The sequence below is a fragment of the Macaca fascicularis genome, chromosome 11, assembly GCF_037993035.2.
Source record: "Macaca fascicularis isolate 582-1 chromosome 11, T2T-MFA8v1.1".
Lineage (NCBI taxonomy): Eukaryota > Metazoa > Chordata > Mammalia > Primates > Cercopithecidae > Macaca > Macaca fascicularis.
In genome coordinates, this window is record NC_088385.1 from 88,024,592 (window position 1) to 88,052,121 (window position 27,530).

Here is a 27,530-nt window from a genome sequence, read left to right on the forward strand (position 1 = left end):
ATCTAAAAAAAATACCTTTGCAGAAACACCTAGAATGCTTGATCAAATATCTGGGTACCCTGGCCAAGCTAAATTGATGCATAGAATTAACCATCACACCTATTCATAATGCCGAGGACTATTTATACACACACACACACACACGCATGCACATGCACTGTAAGTGTTGATTAGATTGAGCAGACCATTTGTAATTGTGCACTCATTATTCACTTCATTTTTAAGCCCTTATTGCTATACCTTACATATTTTAAGAAATCAGTATCTATTTGCTGATTAACTGACTGAATGGAAAAAATGAATGAAACAAAGAAACACATGAAAGGAAGGAAGGGCTTAGGTATGTTGGTCACACAGCATGAAGTGTCTTTCCTTCTTATTCCTTTCTCAGCTTCCTGAACCTATTCTTCAAGATTGAAATCATAGATCACTTTCTGCATGTCACATTCTTTGAGCTCACTCCTCTCTCATGTTTTCTTTTGTACAAAATGTCTTTCACATATTGTATAAATTGAATTATTTGTTAGATGCCTCTTCAGGATGATTTGAATGATACCATCACCTGCTTTTATCCTTTCACTATTCTGGGGCCTCATTCTCATTTTACCTCTTTTACTTCTTCCCCCACTTCTCACTCTTTTTCTTTTTCTCTTTGCTGCCATTTCCCAGCACCATGTGTCATATTTAATAGCAATCACCTCTGTAATCCAAAGGGAATCGGCTAGATATATGATGTCCCTCTTTAAGGGTGGCTTTAATTCCAGAGAGAAAGTGAAGAGCTGAGATTTTCTGTTCTTAATGATTAAGATTATAGATACTTTTCAATATGATTAGGATGACCTATTTTTACCGCTGAAGTACATTTTAGGTTAGGCTTTTCATTGAACAGAGGTTTTAATATTTGGTGATTGTTACTAACCTTCCAATAATTGGATGAAAGCCAAAGACATTCTCCGGGGAAACATACAGTCAAGTTTTACATTAAATTTCAGGGGGTTCAAAGAGTCCTCAGTGTTCATGCACCCCATAGTGTGTTATTCTTAATTCCCAGGGTCTAGAGGTATATATAAAGTTACTCAGACCTATCTTGTAAGAATGAGAGATGATATAAAAATGTCTATTGTCCTTGTTCTTCAGGAATTTTGTGCAGATATTTAAAGTTTTGTGCAATAGCTCTGGAAGCCTGTGTCCTTAAGGCTTATTTTTTTCTGGGAGATGGCCTATGCTTTCATTCTGTAGTCATCAATTAATTATAAGAATATACAAAGAACTCAAACAAATTTACAAGAAAAAAAAACAAACAACCCCATCAAAAAGTGGGCAAAGGATATGAACAGACACTTCTCAAAAGAAGACATTTATGCAGCCAACAGACACATGAAAAAATGCTCATCATCACTGGCCATCAGAGAAATGCAAATCAAAACCACAATGAGATACTATCTCACACCAGTTAAATGGTGATCATTAAAGTCAGGAAACAACAGGTGCTGGAGAGGATGTGGAGAAACAGGAACACTTTTACACTGTTGGTGGGACTGTAAACTAGTTCAACCATTGTGGAAGACAGTGTGGTGATTCCTCAAGGATCTAGAACTAGAAATACCATTTGACCCAGCCATCCCATTACTGGGTATATACCCAAGGGATTATAAATCATGCTGCTATAAAGACTCATGCACATGTATGTTTATTGTGGTACTATTCACAATAGCAAAGACTTGAAACCAACCCAAATGTCCATCAATGACAGACTGGATTAAGAAAATGTGGCACATATACACCATGGAATCCCATGCATCCATAAAAAAGGATGAGTTCATGTCCTTTGTAGGGACATGGATGCAGCTGGAAACCATCATTCTCAGCAAACTATCGCAAGAACTGAAAACCAAACACCGCATGTTCTCACTAATAGGTGGGAATTGAACAATGAGATCACTTGGACACAGGAAGGGGAACATCACACACTGGGGCCTGTTGTGGGGTGGGGGGAGGGGGGGAGGGGATAGCATTAGGAGAAATACCTAATGTAAATGACGAGTTAATGGGTGCAGCACAGCAACATGGTACATGTATAAATATGTAACAAACCTGCACATTGTGCACATGTACCCTAGAACATAAAGTATCATAAAAACATAAATAAAAAAAGAAAAAATAATAAGAATATCACTGTAAAAAAAAAAGAAAAAAGAATATACTCTGTCTGTTACAAATTGCTAGCACTGTATTTTCTCTCATGAGGTAAGAGGAAATACAGGTTAGCAGGGCATCTTCTTTTAAAAATAGAAGTTGCAAACATAATTGGCTTCTGGAAAGTATGAGATTTTCTCTCTCTCTCTAGTAATATTCTTTCTGTAAAATGCAATCCTCTTGGTCCTATCTATACACTCTGGATTAGGTACATACTAGGCTACCAGGACACTCAGCTCTTGCAAAAAGCACTAAATACTAACTCATTTAGGTTATGGTTGCGAACAGGTAGAAGTCTCTGCCGTGAGTAGATAGTGTGTGGATGCTGGTGGACCAAAATGTTTGATTTGGGGTAGATAAAATGGGAAAAAATGCCTTTTTAATATGTATTTTTTGATATGCATAGCTCTCATCATGGGCAATATTACATGTTCAGAAATTTGGATCAGCAATCAGGTGGAACTAAGAAACAGCTGTTCCCATTGTACCTGGCATATACACTGTAATTTGCTTCAGACTCCACCACTCTCTATTGCCTTCAATCCATCATAAATGTCAGCTGCCATTGATTATCACAGATACTTCTTCTTTTTCTTTAGTATAGTAGAGCAATAATTTCCAATACCCATGTATATGTCAAAAATGGCACCATGAAATACAGAAAAACCCTGTATATCATTATATATTTCTTGGGAGCAACTGAAAATTGTCTGTTATTTAATATGCAAGCAGAATGCATCTTCATCAGGTTTATTATCATTTATTTTACATACAATTGCTTCACTCACTAATGTTATTTCTCTTTGCCCATATTGGCATGTGATTTGCCACTTTTTTTCCTAAGGTCCTCTTCACTTTTTCACCTTCAGCATCCTGAAAGTGCTGCTAAATTGATTTTTAGTATTTATTATAGTCTTATTTTATTTCAGTGCTTAAAAATCAATGATTTTACACTTTTCTGTAAAATATTAACAATTAAAACAAACTAATGAAGTGCTGTTATCTATATGGTTATTTACAAGTATTTACATAATAAGCTCAGTTAAAAGAAACTGGAGGGATTATTGGCTACAACCTATTGCCTTCATATGGATTTAGCATACAGTAATAATCACAACAGCAACAGCAACAATACAACAGCATTTCTTTGGATTATTTTACAGATTACAAAATACCCTCATGTGCATTTTATGTAATTACATGAAGTCCAGAAATGCTGACATAGTATATTTCCTCTGTCTTAAAATAATTTTAAATAAAGAGCATCTAGCAAGAGAGAACTCCTCCCCTGAATCACTACTGGGAGGCTGGACATTATACAAATGGGCAGTGTCTACTGGGCTGCTCAAGGAGGCATAGGCAGCTGCCTCCACTTGTAACAGCATTTTGTTCCTGACAGAATGTGAGAGTAAAATTCAGTGCCATGAAGTTCTAATGTTGAGGTGGGGCCATGTGACCACACTGCTTTCTTTTGTACTGTCAGACCCGAAAATCCTGCTTGTGGAGAATGTGTGATGTCGTCTTACATGGACACTAGCCATCTGTACTTCATTTTCAATTTTCTCATCGTCAGAACTATGAATTTACAACTCCATTTAGTGTTTTTTTTTATTGCGTAAATATGGGAGGGTAGGTTTTGAAAGCCCCTACGTTTTACAGTATTGAAAATTCCAAACTAGAGTATCTAAAAGGTTTCTGTGTTCAGAAAGCAATTTGAGTGGTTGTCTTTGTTAGTAGGCACTTCCTACAAGGAAAAAATATGAGAATTTCATTTATTTATGTAAACATAGATAGATAAAACAAGTAGACAGATAGAGGTTAAGCCTTTGCCATGCATATAACACCTGTTTGACACTATAAATGAAAGAAGTATAAGGAGGAAATTTGCTGAAAACAAAAGATACATAGTTCTGTGTATTTTCTATGCTGAAGCATTTCCATGTGTTTATAGAAGTGAGAAATCACATAGTTCTGGATGATCATGAAAAGAAAAAGGAGGAGGAAGCAGTAAGAGAGAATTCCCAGCGGAGGGAGGCATATTGATTATGAAGATAAGTTTGTACACTGAGTGCTTAATTAGAATATTCTGTTACACAAAGAGACAGGCAAAGATGACAGTATGTTGATACTTCAAAAAATTAACTTTTCAATGGTGAAAGAATAGTTTTCTAAGAAAGTAATTCAATGACACGTTTTTTGGTTCTTTTTTTGCAGATACTATGTTTTTCATTGAAACAATGATTATTGCTAATAGCTATTTGAATTCCACATATTTGTGCCTTTTGTGCACTTTCCAGAGACTAAAGTCATTCTTCAACAATTCTGCTGTACAATGGTCAGCTACATAAACCTCAGTTAGACATGAGCTATCCAGCAGATTTAGGGGTTATATTTCAATGTGGGATTTGAATTGTAATTATCCATCACACTAGAAAAATAATAGTTCTAATCAACCTGTCTTTATTATCACTTTCATCATAATTTTAACTGCTCTGTTTTTATATAAGGTTGCCATTGCCACCTGGGGCCTTTTCAGGACTCTGGAAGAATCAGGAAGCATTCAAGCATTTATACTTTGAAAAATTTCCTGTAAGAACTTTAATATGCTTTTTTTTTATCTTCTTATGTACTTTTCTATAATTCTTGCCTATTAAATTGAGAAACTTGCTCCTAGAATCGTAGATCAAAAAGAAAATTTTAAAGGTTATCTGGACCAGTTTCCAGCTCCCAGGGATAAGAATGCCCAACTCATAATTATCTAAATAAGTCAATTTTATACTTATTGTCAGTCTCTAGACATAGACATTTCTTGGTTTTTCTTAGCAGCTTTTCCTAGAATTTAATAGTCCTCAGTGTCAGGACATCAGGACATTATTTGTTACATAAAAATGTCGTTTGGACTTTCTATATTGTTTCCTCTACTTGCTTCCTCTGTATCAACAGACAGAGAGTAACAAATCAGAATTACATAATGTCATTCAGACCCTTTAACCTCTTATTGGTTATATGAGCAAATTCCATTCAGCTTGCCCAGAAGTTGTATTTTTCCATTTCTTTATTTTTGACACCATTTCTTGAATGTTCTCTGAGTGCTTTATTTTTAAACCTTATTTTAAAAATACAGATACAGGACAGAAACACTGTACTCAAAGCCCAACACCCAGCGTCCTGGATAACAAAAAGTGCCTTCCTGTTTCACATTCTGTCATCATGTGAAACTTGTTACTCCATGCCGTGGTGATGTGTGTTATGTTTATAACAGCACTTCATTAATAAAACACATCAGGGTCTGCTCACATCATCTTTCGGTTGTCCCTCTACTTACACCCCCCTCCCCCACTGCCTAACCCCAACAGGGACACCTGGTTCTCATTTTTCACTAAGTAAAATTCTGAATGAACAGAATTTCACTAAAATTTTGCCAAAGTATTTAGCATTTTATCTTTATTATTTGTTAGTGAAGGAAAGATAACCTAATCAACCAGACAAATGACAAGAATTAAAATAACTTTCTTTAGGAAGAAATTGCAGCATTGAATGACCTCAATAGCCAAGATTAAACATCCCCTGATAGAGTGTGGCAGGGAAGATTTGTCAGTGTAGTTGACTCCAGTAAGCCCAATCTATCTGCATGATGGGCCATAGTTAATCATCAGAGTGCAGGTGGTGAGATCATTGATTATAGCCTGGCAATGGCAAATGATATGTGCATGTGGTATTGACATGATCACCTTTAACACTAAAAGCTCCCTCAAAGCCCCTGTTTATGGCTACACTATGTGAAGTGACTCTGTACTCTGTCTTTTTACCTCATCTCAAACCTATTATTTGAGGAATTAATAACAGCACAGAAGGGTTGAGTAATTTCCCATGAGTTCACATAAGTGAGAAGTGATGGAACTGAGACGAACCAAAATAGTCAGGCTTGAGAGTTCATACTCTTAACTACTACTCTAGGTTGCCTCTCTAATATTAATAAAAGTATTAATTGCAGTAAAATTATTGAGAGCTCATGATATGCCAGAGTCTGTCCTCTTTCACTTATATACACTGTTTCATGTGTGCTTCACAGAAGCCTTAGAAGGCAGAGCTCATTTTCCCATTTAACAGATGAGAATACTGAAGTCTCAGAAAGTCTAAGAAACACAATAGTGGCTTTCCAGGATTTGTACTAAAGTCCATGCTCATAAACATAGGTATCAAAATAACTCAGAAGCATAAGGAAAAATAATATTTATTTTTTCTACTTCTTATTCTTTATTATTCTTATTCTACTGTCATTTCTAGACCAGCAACAATGTTTTACTTTGAGTGACTAAAAATTAAATTTCATACTTACTATTAAATTTCACTGAAGCTTGAGTCCAATCCTAACCTATATTAATAAACTAGTGCTGTATTGGGAAATTATTCACTGGGAGCTTTAAAGCTTTTAACAGTTAATACAATTAAAGAAGAAATGTATCAAAGAATTACTTTGCAATATCAAAGTATATTAGAATTAGTATTAAGCTATTACTTCTCCATTAAAAAAAGAAATCAGATTCATAAACTTTACAACTCTATATTCAAACACTTAAACATTTCTAAAAACACTTCTTATTCTTGGCTGTTAAAGGAGCAAAGAGATTCTAGCACAGTTTCCAGATAAAAAGTAGTGTAATTTCCTAGTCTAGTTATGAAAAATAGCAAAAGTTCACAGTAAATCCATTTCTATTACATTGTATATTTTACAAAGTTTAAAACGATTACATTACTTCATGGTACATGCTAATCAAATATTATTTTTTCTTGTTTTCAGGGATATTATGATACCATGGATGCTGGTTACATGGATGAAGAAGGCTATGTGTATGTTATGTCTCGAATGGACGATGTAATAAATGTTGCAGGTCACAGAATTTCTGCAGGTGCCATTGAAGAGGTATTGATGAATATTGGTATTCTATTCCAAGTAGTGTTTAGACACAGAGCTGCACTGAAGACTATATTGAGATTATTTCACTTGGAAAATTACCACACCCTTCATTTGCAGCAGAGGCTAGGTTACTCTTGTATCTCTCTCACCTCACTTTCTCTCTTTTACATATTCCTATTCCCTACACTCCCACATCCCTGGGTGGTACTGAAGAGTTTTAAACACTTACATATATTTTTTTCTTTATGGGAGAGCCTGTGTACATTTGTCTCTCTCTTTTTTTTTAATACATTTATTATTATTATACTTTAAGTTGTAGGGTACATGTGCATAACGTGCAGGTTTGTTACATATGTATACTTGTGCCATGTTGCTGTGCTGCACCCATCAACTCGTCATTTACATCAGGTATAACTCCCAATGCAATCCCTCCCCCCTCGCCCCTCCCCATGATAGGCCCCGGTGTGTGATGTTCCCCTTCCTGAGTCCGAGTAATCTCATTGTTCAGTTCCCACCTATGAGTGAGAACATGCGGTGTTTGGTTTTCTGTTCTTGTGATAGTTTGCTAAGAATGATGGATTCCAGCTGCATCCAAGTCCCTACAAAGGACTCAAACTCATCCTTTTTTATGGCTGCATAGTATTCCATGGTGTATATGTGCCACATTTTCTTAATCCAATCTGTCACTGATGGACATTTGGGTTGATTCCAAGTCTTTGCTATTGTGAATAGTGCTGCAATAAACATACATGTGCATGTGTCTTTATAGCAGCATAATTTATAATCTTTTGGGTATATACCCAGTAATGGGATGGCTGGTTCATATGGTACATCTAGTTCTAGATCCTTGAGGAATCGCCATACTGTTTTCCATAATGGTTGAACTAGTTTACAATCCCACCAACAGTGTAAAAGTGTTCCTATTTCTTCACATCCTCTCCAGCACCTGTTGTTTCCTGACTTTTTAATGATTGCCATTCTAACTGGTGTGAGATGGTATCTCATTGTGGTTTTGATTTGCATTTCTCTGATGGCCAGTGATGATGAGCATTTTTTCATGTGTCTGTTGGCTGTATGAATGTCTTCTTTTGAGAAATGTCTGTTCATATCCTTTGCCCACTTTTTGATGGGGTTGTTTGTTTTTTTCTTGTAAATTTGTTTGAGTTCTTTGTAGGTTCTGGATATTAGCCCTTTGTCAGATGAGTAGATTACAAAAATTTTCTCCCATTCTGTAGGTTGCCTGTTCACTCTGATGGTAGTTTCTTTTGCTGTGCAGAAGCTCTTTAGTTTAATGAGATCCCATTTGTCAATTTTGGCTTTTGCTGCCGTTGCTTTTGGTGTTTTAGACATGAAGTCTTTGCCCATGCCTATGTCCTGAATGGTACTACCTAGGTTTTCCTCTAGGATTTTTATGGTATTAGGTCTAACATTTAAGTCTCTAATCCATCTTGAATTAATTTTCGTATAAGGAGTAAGGAAAGGATCCAGTTTCAGCTTTCTACTTATGGCTAGCCAATTTTCCCAGCACCATTTATTAAATAGGGAGTCCTTTCCCCATTTCTTGTTTTTCTCAGGTTTGTCAAAGATCAAATGGCTGTAGATGTGTGGTATTATTTCTGAGGACTCTGTTCTGTTCCATTGGTCTATATCTCTGTTTTGGTACCAGTACCATGCTGTTTTGGTTACTGTAGCCTTGTAGTAGAGTTTGAAGTCAGGTAGCGTGATGCCTCCAGCTTTGTTCTTTTGACTTAGGATTGTCTTGGAGATGCGGGCTCTTTTTTGGTTCCATATGAACTTTAAAGCAGTTTTTTCCAATTCTGTGAAGAAAGTCATTGGTAGCTTGATGGGGATGGCATTGAATCTATAAATTACCTTGGGCAGTATGGCCATTTTCACGATATTGATTCTTCCTATCCATGAGCATGGTATGTTCTTCCATTTGTTTGTGTCCTCTTTTATTTCACTGAGCAGTGGTTTGTAGTTCTCCTTGAAGAGGCCCTTTACATCCCTTGTAAGTTGGATTCCTAGGTATTTGATTCTCTTTGAAGCAATTGTGAATGGAAGTTCATTCCTGATTTGGCTCTCTGTTTGTCTGTTACTGGTGTATAAGAATGCTTGTGATTTTTGCACATTAATTTTGTATCCTGAGACTTTGCTGAAGTTGCTTATCAGCTTAAGGAGATTTTGGGCTGAGACAATGGGGTTTTCTAAATATACAATCATGTCATCTGCAAACAGGGACAATTTGACTTCTTCTTTTCCTAACTGAATACCCTTGATTTCTTTCTCTTGCCTGATTGCCCTAGCCAGAACTTCCAACACTATGTTGAATAGGAGTGGTGAGAGAGGGCATCCCTGTCTTGTGCCAGTTTTCAAAGGGAATTTTTCCAGTTTTTGCCCATTCAGTATGATATTGGCTGTGGGTTTGTCATAAATAGCTCTTATGATTTTGAGGTACGTTCCATCAATACCGAATTTATTGAGCGTTTTTAGCATGAAGGGCTGTTGAATTTTGTCAAAAGCTTTTCTGCATCTATTGAGATAATCATGTGGTTCTTGTCTTTGGTTCTGTTTATATGCTGGATTATGTTTATTGATTTGCGAATGTTGAACCAGCCTTGCATCCCAGGGATGAAGCCCACTTGATCATGGTGGATAAGCTTTTTGATGTGTTGCTGAATCCGGTTTGCCAGTATTTTATTGAGGATTTTTGCATCGATGTTCATTAGGGATATTGGTCTAAAATTCTCTTTTTTTGTTGTGTCTCTGCCAGGCTTTGGTATCAGGATGATGTTGGCCTCATAAAATGAGTTAGGGAGGATTCCCTCTTTTTCTATTGATTGGAATAGTTTCAGAAGGAATGGTACCAACTCCTCCTTGTACCTCTGGTAGAATTCAGCTGTGAATCCATCTGGTCCTGGACTTTTTTTGGTTGGTAGGCTATTAATTGTTGCCTCAATTTCAGAGCCTGCTATTGGTCTATTCAGGGATTCAACTTCTTCCTGGTTTAGTCTTGGAAGAGTGTAAATGTCCAGGAAATTATCCATTTCTTCTAGATTTTCCAGTTTATTTGCGTAGAGGTGTTTATAGTATTCTCTGATGGTAGTTTGTATTTCTGTGGGGTTGGTGGTGATATCCCCTTTATAATTTTTAATTGCGTCGATTTGATTCTTCTCTCTTTTCTTCTTTATTAGTCTGGCTAGTGGTCTGTCAATTTTGTTGATCTTTTCAAAAAACCAACTCCTGGATTCATTGATTTTTTGGAGGGTTTTTTGTGTCTCTATCTCCTTCAGTTCTGCTCTGATCTTAGTTATTTCTTGCCTTCTGCTAGCTTTCGAATGTGTTTGCTCTTGCTTCTCTAGTTCTTTTAATTGCGATGTTAGAGTGTCAATTTTAGATCTTTCCTGCTTTCTCTTGTGGGCATTTAGTGCTATAAATTTCCCTCTACACACTGCTTTAAATGTGTCCCAGAGATTCTGGTATGTTGTATCTTTGTTCTCATTGGTTTCAAAGAACCTCTTTATTTCTGCCTTCATTTCGTTATGTACCCAGTAGTCATTCAGGAGCAGGTTGTTCAGTTTCCATGCAGTTGAGCGGTTTTGATTGAGTTTCTTAGTCCTGAGTTCTAGTTTGATTGCACTGTGGTCTGAGAGACAGTTTGTTATAATTTCTGTTCTTGTACATTTGCTGAGGAGTGCTTTACTTCCAATTACGTGGTCAATTTTGGAGTAAGTATGATGTGGTGCTGAGAAGAATGTATATTCTGTTGATTTGGGGTGGAGAGTTCTATAGATGTCGATTAGGTCTGCTTGCTGCAGAGATGAGTTCAATTCCTGGATATCCTTGTTAACTTTCTGTCTCGTTGATCTGTCTAATGTTGACAGTGGAGTGTTGAAGTCTCCCATTATTATTGTATGGGAGTGTAAGTCTCTTTGTAAGTCTCTAAGGACTTGCTTTATGAATCTGGGTGCTCCTGTATTGGGTGCATATATATTTAGGATAGTTAGCTCTTCCTGTTGAATTGATCCCTTTACCATTATGTAATGGCCTTCTTTGTCTCTTTTGATCTTTGATGGTTTAAAGTCTGTTTTATCAGAGACTAGTATTGCAACCCCTGCTTTTTTTTGTTCTCCATTTGCTTGGTAAATCTTCCTCCATCCCTTTATTTTGAGCCTATGTATGTCTCTACGTGTGAGATGGGTCTCCTGAATACAGCAGACTGATGGGTCTTGACTCTTTATCCAGTTTGCCAGTCTGTGTCTTTTAATTGGAGCATTTAATCCATTTACATTTAAGGTTAATATTGTTATGTGTGAACTTGATCCTGCCATTATGATATTAACTGGTTATTTTGCTCGTTAGTTGATGCAGTTTCTTCCTAGCCTCAATGGTCTTTACATTTTGGCATGTTTTTGCAATGGCTGGTACCGGTTGTTCCTTTCCATGTTTAGTGCTTCCTTCAGGGTCTCTTGTAAGGCAGGCCTAGTGGTGACAAAATCTCTAAGCATTTGCTTATCTGTAAAGGATTTTATTTCTCCTTCACTTATGAAACTTAGTTTGGCTGGATATGAAATTCTGGGTTTAAAATTCTTTTCTTTAAGAATGTTGAATATTGGCCCCCACTCTCTTCTGGCTTGTAGAGTTTCTGCTGAGAGATCTGCTGTTAGTCTGATGGGCTTCCCTTTGTGGGTAACCCGACCTTTCTCTCTGGCTGCCCTTAAGATTTTTTCCTTCATTTCAACTTTGGTGAATCTGGCAATTATGTGTCTTGGAGTTGCTCTTCTCGAGGAGTATCTTTGTGGCGTTCTCTGTATTTCCTGGATTTGAATGTTGGCCTGCCCTACTAGGTTGGGGAAGTTCTCCTGGATGATATCCTGAAGAGTGTTTTCCAACTTGGTTCCATTTTCCCCCTCACTTTCAGGCACCCCAATCAGACGTAGATTTGGTCTTTTTACATAATCCCATACTTCTTGCAGGCTTTGTTCATTTCTTTTTCTTCTTTTTTCTTTTGGTTTCTCTTCTCGCTTCATTTCATTCATTTGATCCTCAATCGCTGATACTCTTTCTTCCAGTTGATCGAGTCGGTTACTGAAGCTTGTGCATTTGTCACGTATTTCTCGTGTCATGGTTTTCATCTCTTTCATTTCGTTTAGGACCTTCTCTGCATTAATTACTCTAGCCATCAATTCTTCCACTTTTTTTTCAAGATTTTTAGTTTCTTTGCGCTGGGTATGTAATTCCTCCTTTAGCTCTGAGAAATTTGATGGACTGAAGCCTTCTTCTCTCATCTCGTCAAAGTCATTCTCCGTCCAGCTTTGATCCGTTGCTGGCGATGAGCTGCGCTCCTTTGCCGGGGGAGATGCGCTCTTATTTTTTGAATTTCCAGCTTTTCTGCCCTGCTTTTTCCCCATCTTTGTGGTTTTATCTGCCTCTGGTCTTTGATGATGGTGATGTACTGATGGGGTTTTGGTGTAGGTGTCCTTCCTGTTTGATAGTTTTCCTTCTAACAGTCAGGACCCTCAGCTGTAGGTCTGTTGGAGATTGCTTGAGGTCCACTCCAGACCCTGTTTGCCTGGGTATCAGCAGCAGAGGCTGCAGAAGATAGAATATTTCTGAACAGCGAGTGTACCTGTCTGATTCTTGCTTTGGAAGCTTCCTCTCAGGGGTGTACTCCTCCCTGTGAGGTGTGGGGTGTCAGACTGCCCCTAGTGGGGGATGTCTCCCAGTTAGGCTACTCAGGGGTCAGGGACCCACTTGAGCAGGGAGTCTGTCCCTTCTCAGATCTCAACCTCCGTGTTGGGAGATCCACTGCTCTCTTCAAAGCTGTCAGACAGAGTCGTTTGCGTCTGCAGAGGTGTCTGCTGCGTTTGTTTAGTTTACTGTGCCCTGTCCCCAGAGGTGGAGTCTACAGAGACAGGCAGGTTTCCTTGAGCTGCTGTGAGCTCCACCCTGTTGGAGCTTCCCAGCAGCTTTGTTTACCTACTTAAGCCTCAGCAATGGCGGGCGCCCCTCCCCCAGCCTCGCTGCTGCCTTGCCGGTAGATCACAGACTGCTGCGCTAGCAATGAGGGAGGCTCCATGGGTGTGGGACCCTCCCAGCCAGGTGTGGGATATGATCTCCTGGTGTGCCTGTTTGCTTAAAGTGCAGTATTGGGGTGAGAGTTACCCGATTTTCCAGGTGTTGTGTGTCTCAGTTCCCCTGGCTAGGAAAAGGGACTCCCTTCCCCCTTGCGCTTCCCAGGTGAGGCGATGCCTCGCCCTGCTTCAGCTCTTGCTGGTCGGGCTGCAGCAGCTGACCAGCACCGATCGTCCGGCACTCCCCAGTGAGATGAACCCAGTACCTCAGTTGAAAATGCAGAAATCACCGGTCTTCTGTGTCGCTCGCGCTGGGAGTTGGAGACTGGAGCTGCTCCTATTCGGCCATCTTGCTCCGCCCCCACATTTGTCTCTTAATACTTACTACTTGAATGTCTGTAGCTTCTTGATTTACTCATGTTTAATCATCAGGTTTGCATACGGTCTTTAAGTGGTGTGGGATTAAACATTTTATTGTACACTTAAATCCTGAGAATTTTCTTCCAATGTAAGTCACGTAAAATCTCCAGAAGAGGTTTTTAAAAATGTTTTAAAAACTTACTCCTATGGAGTAAAATCTACATTATTGTTATACAATACTGTGAGTATTTATACTAATATAGTTTCTTGTAACCATCACCAGGGAAAGGATACAATTTCAACACTGTCAAAGAATTCTCTCACAATGTCACCTTCGTATTCTGACTCTCGTAATCCTTGTTTTTGTCTCCGTTCCTATGTTTTAACCTTCTCTCCAATTTTATATAAATAGATTATACAGTGTTGTAACCTTTGAGACTGGGTTATTTCATTTAGGAATATATATTTTAGATCCTTCCAAGTTGTTGCATTTATTACGAATTTGCCTTTTTATGTTGTTGTATAGAATTCCATCGTGTGGCTATACTAACAAGTTTATGTATCCATTCATCCATTAAAGGACAAATGGGTTATCTCTAGTTTGGAGCAGTTATAAATAGGGCTGTTATACACATTCAAATACAGGTGTTTGTGTAAAGAATGTTTTATTTCTCTATGATAAATACCTAAGTGAGTTTTCTGGGTTATATGTTAAATGTATGTTTAAGGTTGTGAGAAACCACCAAAGTGTTTTCCCGTGTTACTGTGCTATTTTACCTAGCCACCAGCAGTATTTAAGGGTTTATAATTTTCCCCGTTCTTTCTACAACTTGGTAGTGTCATTACTCTTGATTAAACCATTCTACTAGGTGTGTAATAATAGCTCATTGTGCATGTGATTTGCATTTCTGTAAAAACTAATGATATTGGGATCTGATCACAAGCTTATTTGCCATCCATATATCTTTTTTGATGAGATAGTTGTTAAAATCTTCAACCCATTTTCTTTTTTATTTGGATTGTTTCTTTTTTATTGTTTAGTTTTGTAAGTTCTTTATATATTCTATATCCAAGTCCTTTATCTGATGTGCAGTTTGCAAATTTTTTTTCTAGTTTCTGACTGATATTTTTATTTTGTTAGAAGTGCCCATAACAGAGAAAAAAAAATGGTTTTCATTTTGATGAAGTCTAATTTATCATTTTTTCTTTTACAGATTATGATTTTAGTATTGTATATAAAAACTCTTTCCTAACTCAGCATCACAAAGATTTTCTCTTGTTTTTATCTAAGAGTTTTATAGTTTTATGTTTTACATTTAGTTTTATTGTTTTAATTTATATCATTTTAAATTTAAATTTGAGTTAGTTTTTTAATATAGTGCAAGGTGTAGGTTGATACATAATTTTTTAAGTGGATGCCAGTTGTTCCAGCATCATTTGTTGAAAAAAACTGCACTTTCTCTGTTGAATTGCCTTTGAATCTTTGTCAAAAATCAGGTGATAATATTGGAGTGGGTCTGTTTCTAGAATATCTTGTCTATTTCATTGATCTATGTTTTTACCAATACTATACTGTCTTGACACTGTAGCTTTATAGTATATTTTAGAGTTGAATAATGTGAGTCCTCCATATCCGCTCTTTTTTTCAGTCTTGTTGTAGCTATACTAGTTCCTCTAGGTATTCCACATACACATTTGAATAAGATTTTCTATAGGTACAACAAACCCATACATAAATTTTTATTGAGATTGTGTTAAATCCATATATTAATTGGAAAAAATTGCTATTTCAAACTTACTGAGTTCAAGCCACGAGTTTTGTATATTTCTTTCTTTAGGACTTCTTTGGTTTGTTTCTCTAATACTTTGTACTTTTTAGCATACAAATTCTGAACAAGTTTTGTTAAGTTTATACTTAAATCTTTAATTTTTTAGCTATTGTAAATAGTATTTTTAAAAAACTTTGGTTTCAAATTTTTCATTGTTAGTGGATAGAAATAACTACTGACCTTTTTGCAGACTGATATGTAACCTATGATCTTATTGAATTTGCTTGCTAGCTCTAGCAGTATTTTTGGTAGACTTGTTGAGACTTTCTGTGTAAACAATTATGTTACATGTGAATAAAAACATTTTTATTACTTTCTTTCCTATTTGAATGGTTTTTACGTTTTTTTCTTGCCTTTGGAACTGGCTAGAACTTGGGGTAGGATGTTGAATAAGACTGGCAAGAGCAGACACCCTTGTCCTGTTCCTGATCTTAGGGTAAAGGCAAGAATGGAGCTAACTGTAGGTATTTCTGTAAATATATACTTTATCAAACAGAATAAATGTTTTTTATTTCTAATTTGCTGAAGTGTTATTTTTAGTTATGAATTAATGTTGAATTTTATCAAATGATTTTTCTGCCCCTATTGATAAGAACGTGGTTTTTCTTTTTAACAGTGTTGTGTGAATTACATTAAATAATTTTCAGCTGTTGAACTAGTCGTGCATTCCTGGGACAAATTTTACATGATTCCAATGATTTATTGTTTTTATACATTGATTTGTTTAATCAATAGTAATTTTCCTTATTCTGAAATATACTGTTTGTGGTAATCACATAGTCTTTCTTTTCTTTGAATCATGTTTGAATCATTGATCTTTTTCCATGTTTTCATTTTTAATCTATCTGTATTATGTTTCATATGGGTTTCTTGTAGACAGCATCTACTTAGATCATATGGACAGCATGTATTTGTTTTTATGTTTATCCAATCTGACAATCTCTATCATTTAGTGTTTTCAGATAATTTACATTTAATTATTGATATATTTATATATCTGTCTACCAGTTCATTATTCTTTTTGACTCTTCTGTTTTTCATTCTCTTATTTTATTCTTCTCATTTCATTCTCCCCTCTTCTCTCTTCTAAATTATTTTGGGTTTTTTTTGTAGCTTTTATTAATTTGCAAGAATGTCTATTATTCCATTCATGCCAAGAGATTTTGCCCATTCTTCTTGGACCATGGTTATTATTTGGTTTTTATTATTCATCTTTGTTACTTTTATCCTGAATGTGAAAATGAGGTGTTCTGGGTCAAAGACATTTTTTTTTTTTTTTAATAAGAGTGTCATTTCCCCATTACCCTAGGTCTTATTGTGACCCAATGAGAGCCAATGGCAATTTTTCCTACATGAGTAGCCAGATTCTCCATAAATGAAGGTTAAAAAATGAATTTTCTCACTTATAAAAGGGAGAGAGGCAGCCATCCTTCCTGAAGGCTCTTCTTAAAAACATAGTGTCTTTAATCAAAATTCTAATTATTTAATATATAAGTAAAATAGCCCCAGGAGCCAGATAGCCCTGTGCATCTCCAGTTTTACAACCTGGAGATGTTTCTACCTCCTGGGAATTAATCATTTTTAGTAGGTAAATACCTAAGAAGATAGTGAGCCAGTCTCCCCAGCTCCTTGGGAGTTTATACCGGGGATCTACTCTGGACTGTACACGCTCGGCCTTGACAGGTAAAGTAAAGTTTTATTTTCCTTTAAGATCTGAGCAATTGATTAAGGAAATGACTATAGATCTAATTTTTAGGATGTTTTAAGAGTCTCAGGAGGCTAGGACTTTTTATAGGAGCACTGATAAATCTAGAGCTTTATTTCCCCATAGTTACAATAGCTAAGTTAAAATTTTTGATAATTCTGATATTTGGATAATCTTGGGTTTGGTATCTGTGGATTTCTTTTTTTCTTAAAAGATGTTTAGATTTTCCTGATAACTGTTATGTCTATTTTACATCTTATCCCGAGTGTTTTGAATATTACACCATGAGATTCTGGATCCTATTTAAATCTTCTGGATTTCTGTTATCATGGCTACTTATTTTAGGAGGCGGTCAGCCCAGTTAGGATCAGACTACATAGCTTTACCCACTTTCTGTGGACTGTGGTTTCAATGTCAATTTAATTTTCAAAGCTTTTGTCTATTTTGATATTCTGCATATACGACCATGTTGTTTATGATCAAATACAATTTGAGATCTTCTTTCTCAGTCTGTATACATTTTATACTCTTTTCTTGTCTCATTGCACTACGTAGTATGACAATGTTTTTCTTTCTTGTTGCACTAGCCAGTATGATGTTGAAAATATACTTGTGAGAGCAGACATCCTTGCCTTGTTCCTGATCTTAGCAGGAAAGTTTTCAGTTTCTCACCATTGAGTATGATGTAAGCTCTCGGTTTTTTGTAGATAGTTCATCATCAAATTGTGGAAGTTCCCCTCTATTCCTAGTATACTCAATGTTTTTATCATGAATAGTTATAGGATTCTGTCAAATGTTTTATTTTTTCTGCATCTACTGATATGATTATGTAATTTTCCTTCTTCAGCCTATTGATGCGATGGATTACATTGATTATTGAATTTCGAACCAACTTTGCATACCTGGGATAAATTCCACTTGGTCATAGTGCATAATTCTTTTCACACATGATTGGATTCTATTTGCTAATATTTTATGGAGGATTTTGGCATCTATGCTCATGACAGCCACTGTCTATAGCCTTTTTTTTTTTTTTTTTTTTTTTTTGTAATTGTCTTATTTTAGTATTAATACAATGGGAATATTTTCTAACTCATTCTATGGGGCCAGCATTATTCCAGTCCCATAGATTGAGTTAGAAAATATTCCCATTACATCTGTCATTAGAAGGGCAGGTTGTAGATAATCGGTCTGATTTATTGTTTAAATGGTAGAATTAACTGATGAATTGGTAGAATTCACCAGCGAACCTATCTTTGCCTGGTACTTTCAGTTTTGGAAGGTTAATAATCATTAATTATTGATCTAATTTTTAATACATATAGGCCTATTCAGATTGTCAGTTTCTTCCTGTGTGACTTTTGGAAGATTGTGTCTTTCAAGAAATTAGTTTATTTCATCAAATCAAATTTGTGGACATAGGCTTGTTCACAATATTCCTTATTATCTTTTTAATGTCCATGGTCTATAGTAATATGTCCTCTTTCATTTCTGATTTTAGTAATTTGTCTCTTCCTTTTTTTTTTCTTAGCCTGGCTTGAGGTTCATTGATTTTGTTGATCTTCTAAAGGAATAGCTTTTGGTTGTGTGGTATTTTCTATTGATTTCTTATTTTCAATTTAATTTATGTCTCCTCTAATTTTTATAATTTCTTTTCTTCTGCTTACTTTGAATTTAATTTGGTTTCCCATTTTCTAGTTTCCTAAGGTGAAAGTTTAGGTAATTGATTTTAGATCTTTCTTCTTTTCAAATATGTGAATTCAATGCTATACATGTTCCTGCAAGCATGCTGTTGCTGCATCCCATAAATATTGATGTTATATTTTAATTTTCATTTAGTTAAAATATGTTTAAATTTCTCTTGAAACATCTTCTTTGACTCATGTGTTATTTAGAAGTGTGTTGTTTAATCTTCAATAATTTGTGATTTTACATCTGTCTTTCTGTTTTTGATTGCTAGTTTAATTCCATTATTACCTCAGAACAGACATTGTATGATTTATATTCTTTTAAAAATTTTAAGGTGTGTTTTATAGTCCAAAATATAGTCTGCTTTGATGAATGTTCCATTTGAGTTTGAAAAAAATGTGTAATCTTCATTCAACAACTTCATTCAGAGACAAAGAAAAAATATAAATCAGAAATTTAGATTAAAAAAAGTAAAGGAAGAGCGTCAGAAATGAATAAATGAAGGTGTATTAGTCTGTTCTCACACTGCTAATAAAGACCTATTTGAGACTGGGTAATTTATAAAGGAAAGAGGTTTAATTAACTCATAATTCCACATGGCTGGGGAGGCCTCACAATCATGGCAGAAGGAGAATGAGGAGCAAAGTCATGTCTTACATGGCAGCCGGCAAGAGGGAACGTGCAGGGGAACTCCCTTTATAAAACCATCAGATCTTGTAAGACTTATTCACTATCACGAGAACAACACAGAAAAGATTCGCCCCCACAATTCAGTTACCTCCCACTGGGTCCCTCCTATGACACGTGGGAATTATGGAAGCCACAATTCAAGATGAGATTTGGATGGGTACACAGCCAAACCATATCAGAAAGTAAAATAAAATATTTTATTGTTCTTGTTCTCAATTTATCTCACAAATAACAGTTTGTTCATACTAATAACAGCAAAAATATGTGTGCATATATGCACATAATATATATGCTTATGTATAAGCAAAATAAATGACAGTAGTGATACAAGGGCTAGAAGGGAGGAATTAGGAATTTTTGTTATCAAAAGGTACTTGTTCTGTCTATGATGTGTTGAGCATGGTCTTTTTTTTTTTTTTTCTTATTCTTAATTCTTAGTTGTTGAATGAAGTGGACTATTGATGTCAGTTTTCTTCAGTTGATTGACGGTACTGTTGAACTGAACTATGTCCTTACTGATCGTGTGCCCAGTGGATCTGTAAATTTCCAGCACAGGGGTGTTGAAGTCTTGAACTATAATAGTTTATTCATCTGTCTCTCCTCCCAATTCTATCAGTTTTTGCCTGACATACTTTGATGCTGTTAGGATCATCATTCCTTCTTGGGTTATTGACTTCTTTATCATTATGTAATGCTCCTCTTTATTCTTGATACATTTTCTTGCTGTGAAGCCTTCTGTGCTTGAAATTAACATAACGACTCCTACTTATAAAAATTAGCATGGTATAACTTTCTCCATCCCTTTACTTTTAATCTATATGTGTCATATTTAAAATGGGTTTCTTTCAGAAAACATATAATTGAGGCTTGTTTTTTTATCTACTCTCTGATGATCTGCCTTTTAATTGGTATATTTAGATCAGTTATTAAGTGATCATTAATATAACTGAATTAACATTTACCATATTTGTTATTGTTTTCTATTTGTTGCTCTTATTCTTTGTTTCTATTTCTGTCTGTCTTTCTCTGCATTTTGTGGTTATAATTGAACATTTTATATTATTTCATTTTGCTCTCCTTTCTTAACATATTAAATATACTTTTTAAAACTTGTTTTAGTGGTTGCCCTAATGTTTGCAATATATATTTACAACTAATCAAGTCCAGACTCAAATAATACTATGTTACTTCATAGGCAGAGCAAATACCTTATAATAGCAAAATATTTCTAATTCCTCCCTTGTAGCTCTTGTATCACTGCTGTCATTCACTTGCTTATACATAAGCATATATACGTGCACATATACCCACATTGTTGCTATTATTATTTTGAACAAACTTATCTGTGAAGTAAATTGAGAACAAGAAAAATAATTTTTTATTTTATTTTTGTTTATTCATTTCTGATGCTCTTCTGTTATTGTTATTCATACAAGTTTCTGATATATTATTTCCCTTGTCTCCAAATAACATTTCTTGCAAAGCAGGTCTACTGGCAACATATTACCTCAATTTTTTTTCTTTTGTCTAAAAAAGTATTTATTTCTCCTTAATTTTTGAAGGATAATTTTCCACAATATAGCAATCTGTAATTCTGTAATTCTAGAATTAATGGTGCTTTTTTCTCTCTTGACACTTTAAATAATTCGCTCCACTGTCTGCTTGTTTACATGGTTCTTAAGGAGAAATCACATATGATTCTTATCTTTGCTTCGCTACAGGTAAGGTTTTTCTCCCTCCACTCTGGCTTTCTCTAGAATTTTTTTCTTTATCTTAGATTGTTTGAAATTTGAATATGATATGCCTACATGTAGGATTTTTTTTTTTTTAACATTTATCTTTCTTGATGTTTTCTGTGATTCCTGGATCTATGATTTTGTGTCACCGTTAATTTGGGGGAAATTCTCAGTCATTATTTCTTCGTATATTGCTTCTATTTCTTTCTTCTCCTCCCATTACCACTATTACGTGTTTGTTACAGCTTTTGTATTTGCTCTGAAGTTCTTGGATATTTTGTTCTGTTTGGGGATTTCTTTTCCATCTTTTTTCTCTTTGATTTTTGGTTTTGTAGGATTCTATTGATACATCCCCAAGCGCCAAGTTTCTTCTTTCCCCCATGTCTAGTTTACAAATAAGCCCATCAAAGACATTCTTTATTTTTGATACAGTGATATTTCTTTATAGCATTTTAAAAATTCTTTATTAGAATTTCAATCTCTCTGCTCAGCTTATATTAATCTTCTGTTATTGCTAGTTGTCTACTTTTTCCACTAATGCCCTTAACATATTAATTGTAGTTTTAAAAAAATATCATGTTCAGATAATTCCAATATTCCTGCCTATGAAACTCTGTTTCTAATGCTTCTTCAGTCTATTCAAACTGTGTATGTGTGTATTTGTGTGGTTTGCTGTTATTTATTTATTTTGCCTTTTGGTATGCCTTGTAATAGTTTGTTGAAATACTGACAAGATGTACTGTGTAAAAAGAACTTCAGTAAATAGGCCTTTACTGGTGTATTGGTAAGATGAGGGGGAGAAGAAGTATTCTGTAGTCCTATGATTAAATCTTAGTTGTTTCATGAATGCGTGTCCTTAGACTGTGAACTTCATAAGTTCTTTGTAGATTTATCCCCTCTTAAAATAGGATGAATGAAGGGGGCTGGAATTGAATATTTACTTTCTCCTATGTCAGTTAGGCTCTGAGAAAACTCCAGCAGTTAGGTTCTGTTACAGAATAGTTTCTTTTAAGGGTAGGCCCTGGAAAGAAGAACACAGTGTTTTGTCATAAAGCTCGGGTTTTCCAACCTTAGCACTTGTTCCTGTAGAGGTTTCTGCTCCAGTAAATTGTGTTTTTCTCTATTAATTGTCTGTCTCTACAGTTTTGGGGGCAGTGGTTTTCCCTGTGAACTTCCCCTCTGACAAATCTAAGAATTTTTTTTTTTTCAGTTTGTTTAACTTTCTACTTGTTAGAATGGGGTGGTGAATTCTAAGCTTCTTTCATGTAGTACCAAAACCAGAGATCCCTTTTCCCTCTTTGGTTCACAAAACTCTCATTTGCTGTTCTTATGGGTAGTGAGTCAGGGCTCTGTCTGCCCACAGTTACCAGGATTATTCCTGCAATGTCTACAGGAACAGTGTCTCTGGGGAGAGGAAGCAGTTTTGTCTCTTTGCTGGCAGTTGCCTAGCACATGGCAGGGTAAGTCAACAGCGAGCCACTCTCAGAAATGGCATGGCTGCAGCTGCAGAGAGCAAGTGGCACTGATCCTTCCTGGATTCTCTTGGTTTAGGGTGGGAGAGTACCCAGGGCTCCCTCCTGCAGGAGCTGTTGTACAGCTAGTGTGGAGAAGGGAAGGGGCACACCTTGGTCGCTGACATTTACTTGGTGTAAAGTGTGGAGAGGTAACAAATTTGCTACAGCTCTGTAAAGAGAGGGTGGGCCCTGCTTCTTTGTCGGCACTCATCTAAAGTAGGGAGGACGAAACCTGTTTCATGTCTCCCCTACTCCTTTTCCTGGGCCTCTGACCAGACACAGCAGGCTCTTAGGGCCTTTTCTGTCTGTATTCGTTGTCAGTTACACATGTTGAGCTGCTTTAGCCCTGGGGCCAGATTATACAGAAAGTAAAGCAAACAAATAAACAAAAATAACAAAATCCCCAAACTCCCAAATGACAGTGAACTTATCGCCAAGTTGTATTTCAAGTTCTGATGTTCTGAATGAGTCTTCTAGTATATATTTTAGCCCAGAGTTTTTCATTGTTATTGTGGAAGAGATGTTACTTCATTTTTTTTTTTTCTAGAAGGAAATCCCAGAATAGTTTTTAAACTGAGTGGAGCAAACAAACTACAATTTGAATGAAAGAAAATGTTTAAAGTAACATGATTAACAATTCACTGTGATCAGAGTATGCAGATCAAAGGTTTATTTCCTCTTTCTCTAATTGAAAGAGGATCAGAAAAAAAAAAAAAAAAACAACTATTGGGTACTAGGCTTAGTACCAGGGTGATGAAATAATCTGTGCAACAGACCCCTGTGACATGAGTTTATTTATATAGCAAATCTGCTTATGTATCCCTGAATCTAAAATAAAAATTAAAAAAATTAAAAATTAAAAAAGTTAATACCTATCTTCTGTTCAAACTTAACGGCTTAATACTTCTTGTTATGTTGGCATGTGTTTAAATGTGATTTTTTTGAGTAAAAGGAAGGAACTTTATAAAATATTTTAGAACATTTGAGCTTTGTGTGCTATTATAATGTTATCTTGTTTTTAAACGACTCTGAATTTTGTGATAACCTGAAATTGAACATTTTGCTTCATGTCTTTTGGTGTGTTGGCAAAAGATGGCTCTGGTTGCATGAAATATTAATTTCTTCCTTTTAAGAGATTACTTCCAATATTCACCTGCATTTCTGGCAGACTCAGTCAATCAAAATACGAAAACTATGTACACATAGTTCTTATTATTAGCCAAAAACCTTAGTCTTTTTTTTATTTTTAGAATGAAAAGAGTGTTAACCTATTCAAATATATGTTGCGCTTTAATGCTTCTACTGAAATCCTTCTCACTGTATGTAACAGCAGAATGAGATAGGCAGAAAATAGGCAGTTAAAATGGAAAAAGAGAAAAACATGCTAGAATTATTGGCATCTAACAGAAATTTTGTCACTGGGTCTTGGAGTATTTAGGGTGCATAACAGGAAACCATTCAGACCTTAAGTCTTTAAGTTAACTTCTCTCTACATATGATTTAAATGCCTAAGTGTTTATTAAATATTTATATTTAATAAGAAAAGTATATCTCAATTTAAATCAGATCTGTCTTTGTCTTTGAAATCTCTTAGAGAATTGTGAACTGATACTTTGTACTGACTTTTTACTAGCTCCTAGCAAAATTGCTTAGCAAATTGATTATTTCTTTCTGAAATGTTTGATGATATATCCAGCTCTTACTAAAGTGTCCAAACCTTACTATTTAACTACTTGTCAAGGGTTCCCAATGGTGAATACCATATTCCATTTTAACTTTTTGGAATAGGAATTGAGGGTCTTAATCCATTGAAAGTTTTATTTGTAGAAAAAATAGACTGAATATTGTTTTTATGTACAGTGAAATTATCTGTACTTTTCCAGATTCCCTAAGTAGACGTTTTATGAGTAATTATTAGAAAGACAAAAAAAGTGTATAAGTTGTTGTTAGAAAGTCATTCATGCAAGGATGTAGAGAAAAGGGAACTCATACTCGGTTAGTAGGAATGCAAATTAGTACAGCCGTTATGGAAAATAGTATGGAGATTTTTCAAAAAACTAACAGTAGAACTACCATAAGATCTTGCAATCCCACTATTGGGTAGTTATCCATAGGAAAAGAAATTAGTATGTCAAAGGGCTACATTTACCCCCATGTTTATTGCAGCACTGCTCAAGTAGCAAAGATATAGATCAACCTAAGTGATCATCAACAGATGAATGAAGAAAGAAAATATGGTAAATGTGCACAATAGAACAATACTTGGCCATAAAAAATAATAAAATCCTGCCATTCGCAGCTATTTGGATGGAACTGGATTTCATTACGTTAAGTGAAAGGAGCCAGGCACCAAAAGACAATATCTATCTTCACTCATATATGGGATCTGGAATAGTTGATCTTACAGAAACAGAGAGTAGAATGATACCAGAGGCTGAGAAGGGTATGTGTGTGTCAAGTGGTGGAAGCACATGAAAAGAGATTGGTTAATGGGTACAAATATACAGTTAGATAGAAGGAATGAGTTCTAATATTCAATAGCAAAGTAGAGTGTCTATAATTAATAACAATGTATAGTTCAAAATAACTAGAAATTAGCACTTGAAACTTTTTCAACACATAGAAATGATAAATACTCGAAGTGATGGATACCTTAAATACCCTAAATTTATCATTACACACTCTATGCATGTAACAAAATATCACATATACCCTATAAATATGTACAAATATTTGTACAATAGTATTTTTAGAAAAAGAATTTCAAGTACAACAAAACCATAAAATGTATATTACCTAAATCAAGCAGATATTCTATTAAAATTATTACATCAAAAATATTTCAGGAAACTCTATGTTCTTTTCTGTTCTCATCGTAAGAAAATGGAGCTCTGGCATAGGTTTTTATCAATTTAAGAGGACAGTATCCTTGCAGATCCAAGTAAAAATGAGGACCTTCTTTAACTATTAAGTAATAATCAAGTCTATTTTAAGAGTTGATACATTTTTGAAAGTCCAGCATCATGCTAGACATTTAGGAAACTTTGGTGGAAGTTAAAGAGTTCATAGAAAAATTATGTCTAAAATCTGCTAGTTCTGGACTTGTAAGCTAAAATTTTCAGGAGCTAATATGATTGTTCTTGCTCAGTTCTCTTTGACTGCTGTGGTTTTTCTTGTGAAGAAATCTACAGGTTTTCTCATACAAAGAAATGTACAGGAAATAAATTGGGCTCTCTAATTTCACTCTTTCACTTGTAGCTTAAGTTTAGGTTTGTTAAATAATCCCACTAATATTTGTGGGAACTTGGAAATCTGGTGTTAACATACTGCCTTTAAAGCCTACCTAGGACACTGTTCACATGCCATTGGCCTTTTTGAGGTTGTTCTAACCAAAGTGTCACTGTTTGTTTTCCAAGTTAACTATTTTGTTTGCTATTTTAGGAATGATTCTTCAACATTGAATATATTTCCGTAAAGTGACAGTATATCCAACTAAGATGCCTTGCCATTTCAATTCTACCAAGCGTTAAATGACTATTGGATTTAAGTAGTTACAACATTGCTGAGTATTTCCTGGGTACTCCTATGAATATTGATGAGTATCTGGAATCTCTCTGACAAGTTTCCTAGATTACTCCAATGTCAGAGGAAATTTTTTAAAATCCCTCTTCTTCAAACCATTGCATAGACGATATCGCACTGCAAACTGGCTCCTCCCATCTTATGAGGGTGTTTGATTTGAACTGATTTTTTAAATTAAGATTCTTAAAAATATAATTGAGAAACCTGTGTAGGTCAGCCCAGTGAAGCCCAAAAATATTTTAAATTCATTAAAATCTATGCAAAATTGGCAATACCTAAGAAACAACAGATGACAGGAAGTTGCTAGTGCTAATCCCGTAACATTTATATACTCACTTGTGGTGAGACTATTGCCTTTTAAGTTCCATAACATCTTTAGGTACTTAAATGTCAGTTAATCACAGATGCTTCATAGATTTTATTTGGAGGGAATGCATTAATGTGGCTTTTGATATTTTTACCCCCATAGGACATTTGGTTGGCTTCTGTCCCTTGAATGTTGCCAAGACATATTTTGACGCTTTCGCTTTTAATGCTTCAGTTGTTGAAATCATCACTTGGCATGCAAATGTTATTTGTGGGGCCAACATAAAAAGCTGCTACCCTTCCTTTATGGCACTTTAAAAACTGATAGATGAATAATATTTGATGTCACTTAGATATGACACATAATTCTTGAAAATGATTTTGCTTCTCACAATTTTTAAGAATTTATCTGCAGCAGGCAAAAATGGGAAACTCTAACATTATACTACAAGACATTTTGTTGTATATTTCTTCTGATTTTAAAATGTTCCTTGCTTTTATAGAAAACAATCGACATTTTCCCATCCACTTCTAAAAGCACTAAGACTAAGGACAAAATCTTAGTAACATTTAAAATAACAAAGTCAAAGAGTGGCAAACTAGATGTTTTAACATTAAATTTAGTTAAAATTCTAGTCATATTGGTTAGGTGACAAAATATGTGGGTGATTTATTTTTTAACAGTGATTTGAACAGATACCTTGGCATTTTAGAACTCCAGTACAGAGTGTCATGGCACCAATAAACACTAATAATTTTTGACTATTAAACCTCTGGTTAGCCAGGAAAAAGAGATGTTCTTTACTCATTAAGGGAACACCCAGTCAGAATTCATAGGATCTAACCTTCCAAGTCTATATCCTATCTGGGACAGCAAAGTGTTATTTTGCATGACTAATGACTGACTACAGTAAGTACTAAAATATATATC

General features: G+C 35.3%; 1 protein-coding gene across 1 annotated transcript in view; it reads left to right on the forward strand.

Moving 5' to 3' along the window:
• Positions 1–27,530, forward strand: part of ACSS3 (acyl-CoA synthetase short chain family member 3) — a 182,755-nt gene that overhangs the window by 148,128 nt on the left and 7,097 nt on the right. The window contains exons 12-13 of the mRNA XM_005571636.5: positions 4,704–4,785; positions 6,998–7,120. Of these exons, the coding sequence (XP_005571693.1) occupies positions 4,704–4,785; positions 6,998–7,120 (205 nt within the window). The remainder of the gene's footprint in view (positions 1–4,703; positions 4,786–6,997; positions 7,121–27,530) is intronic.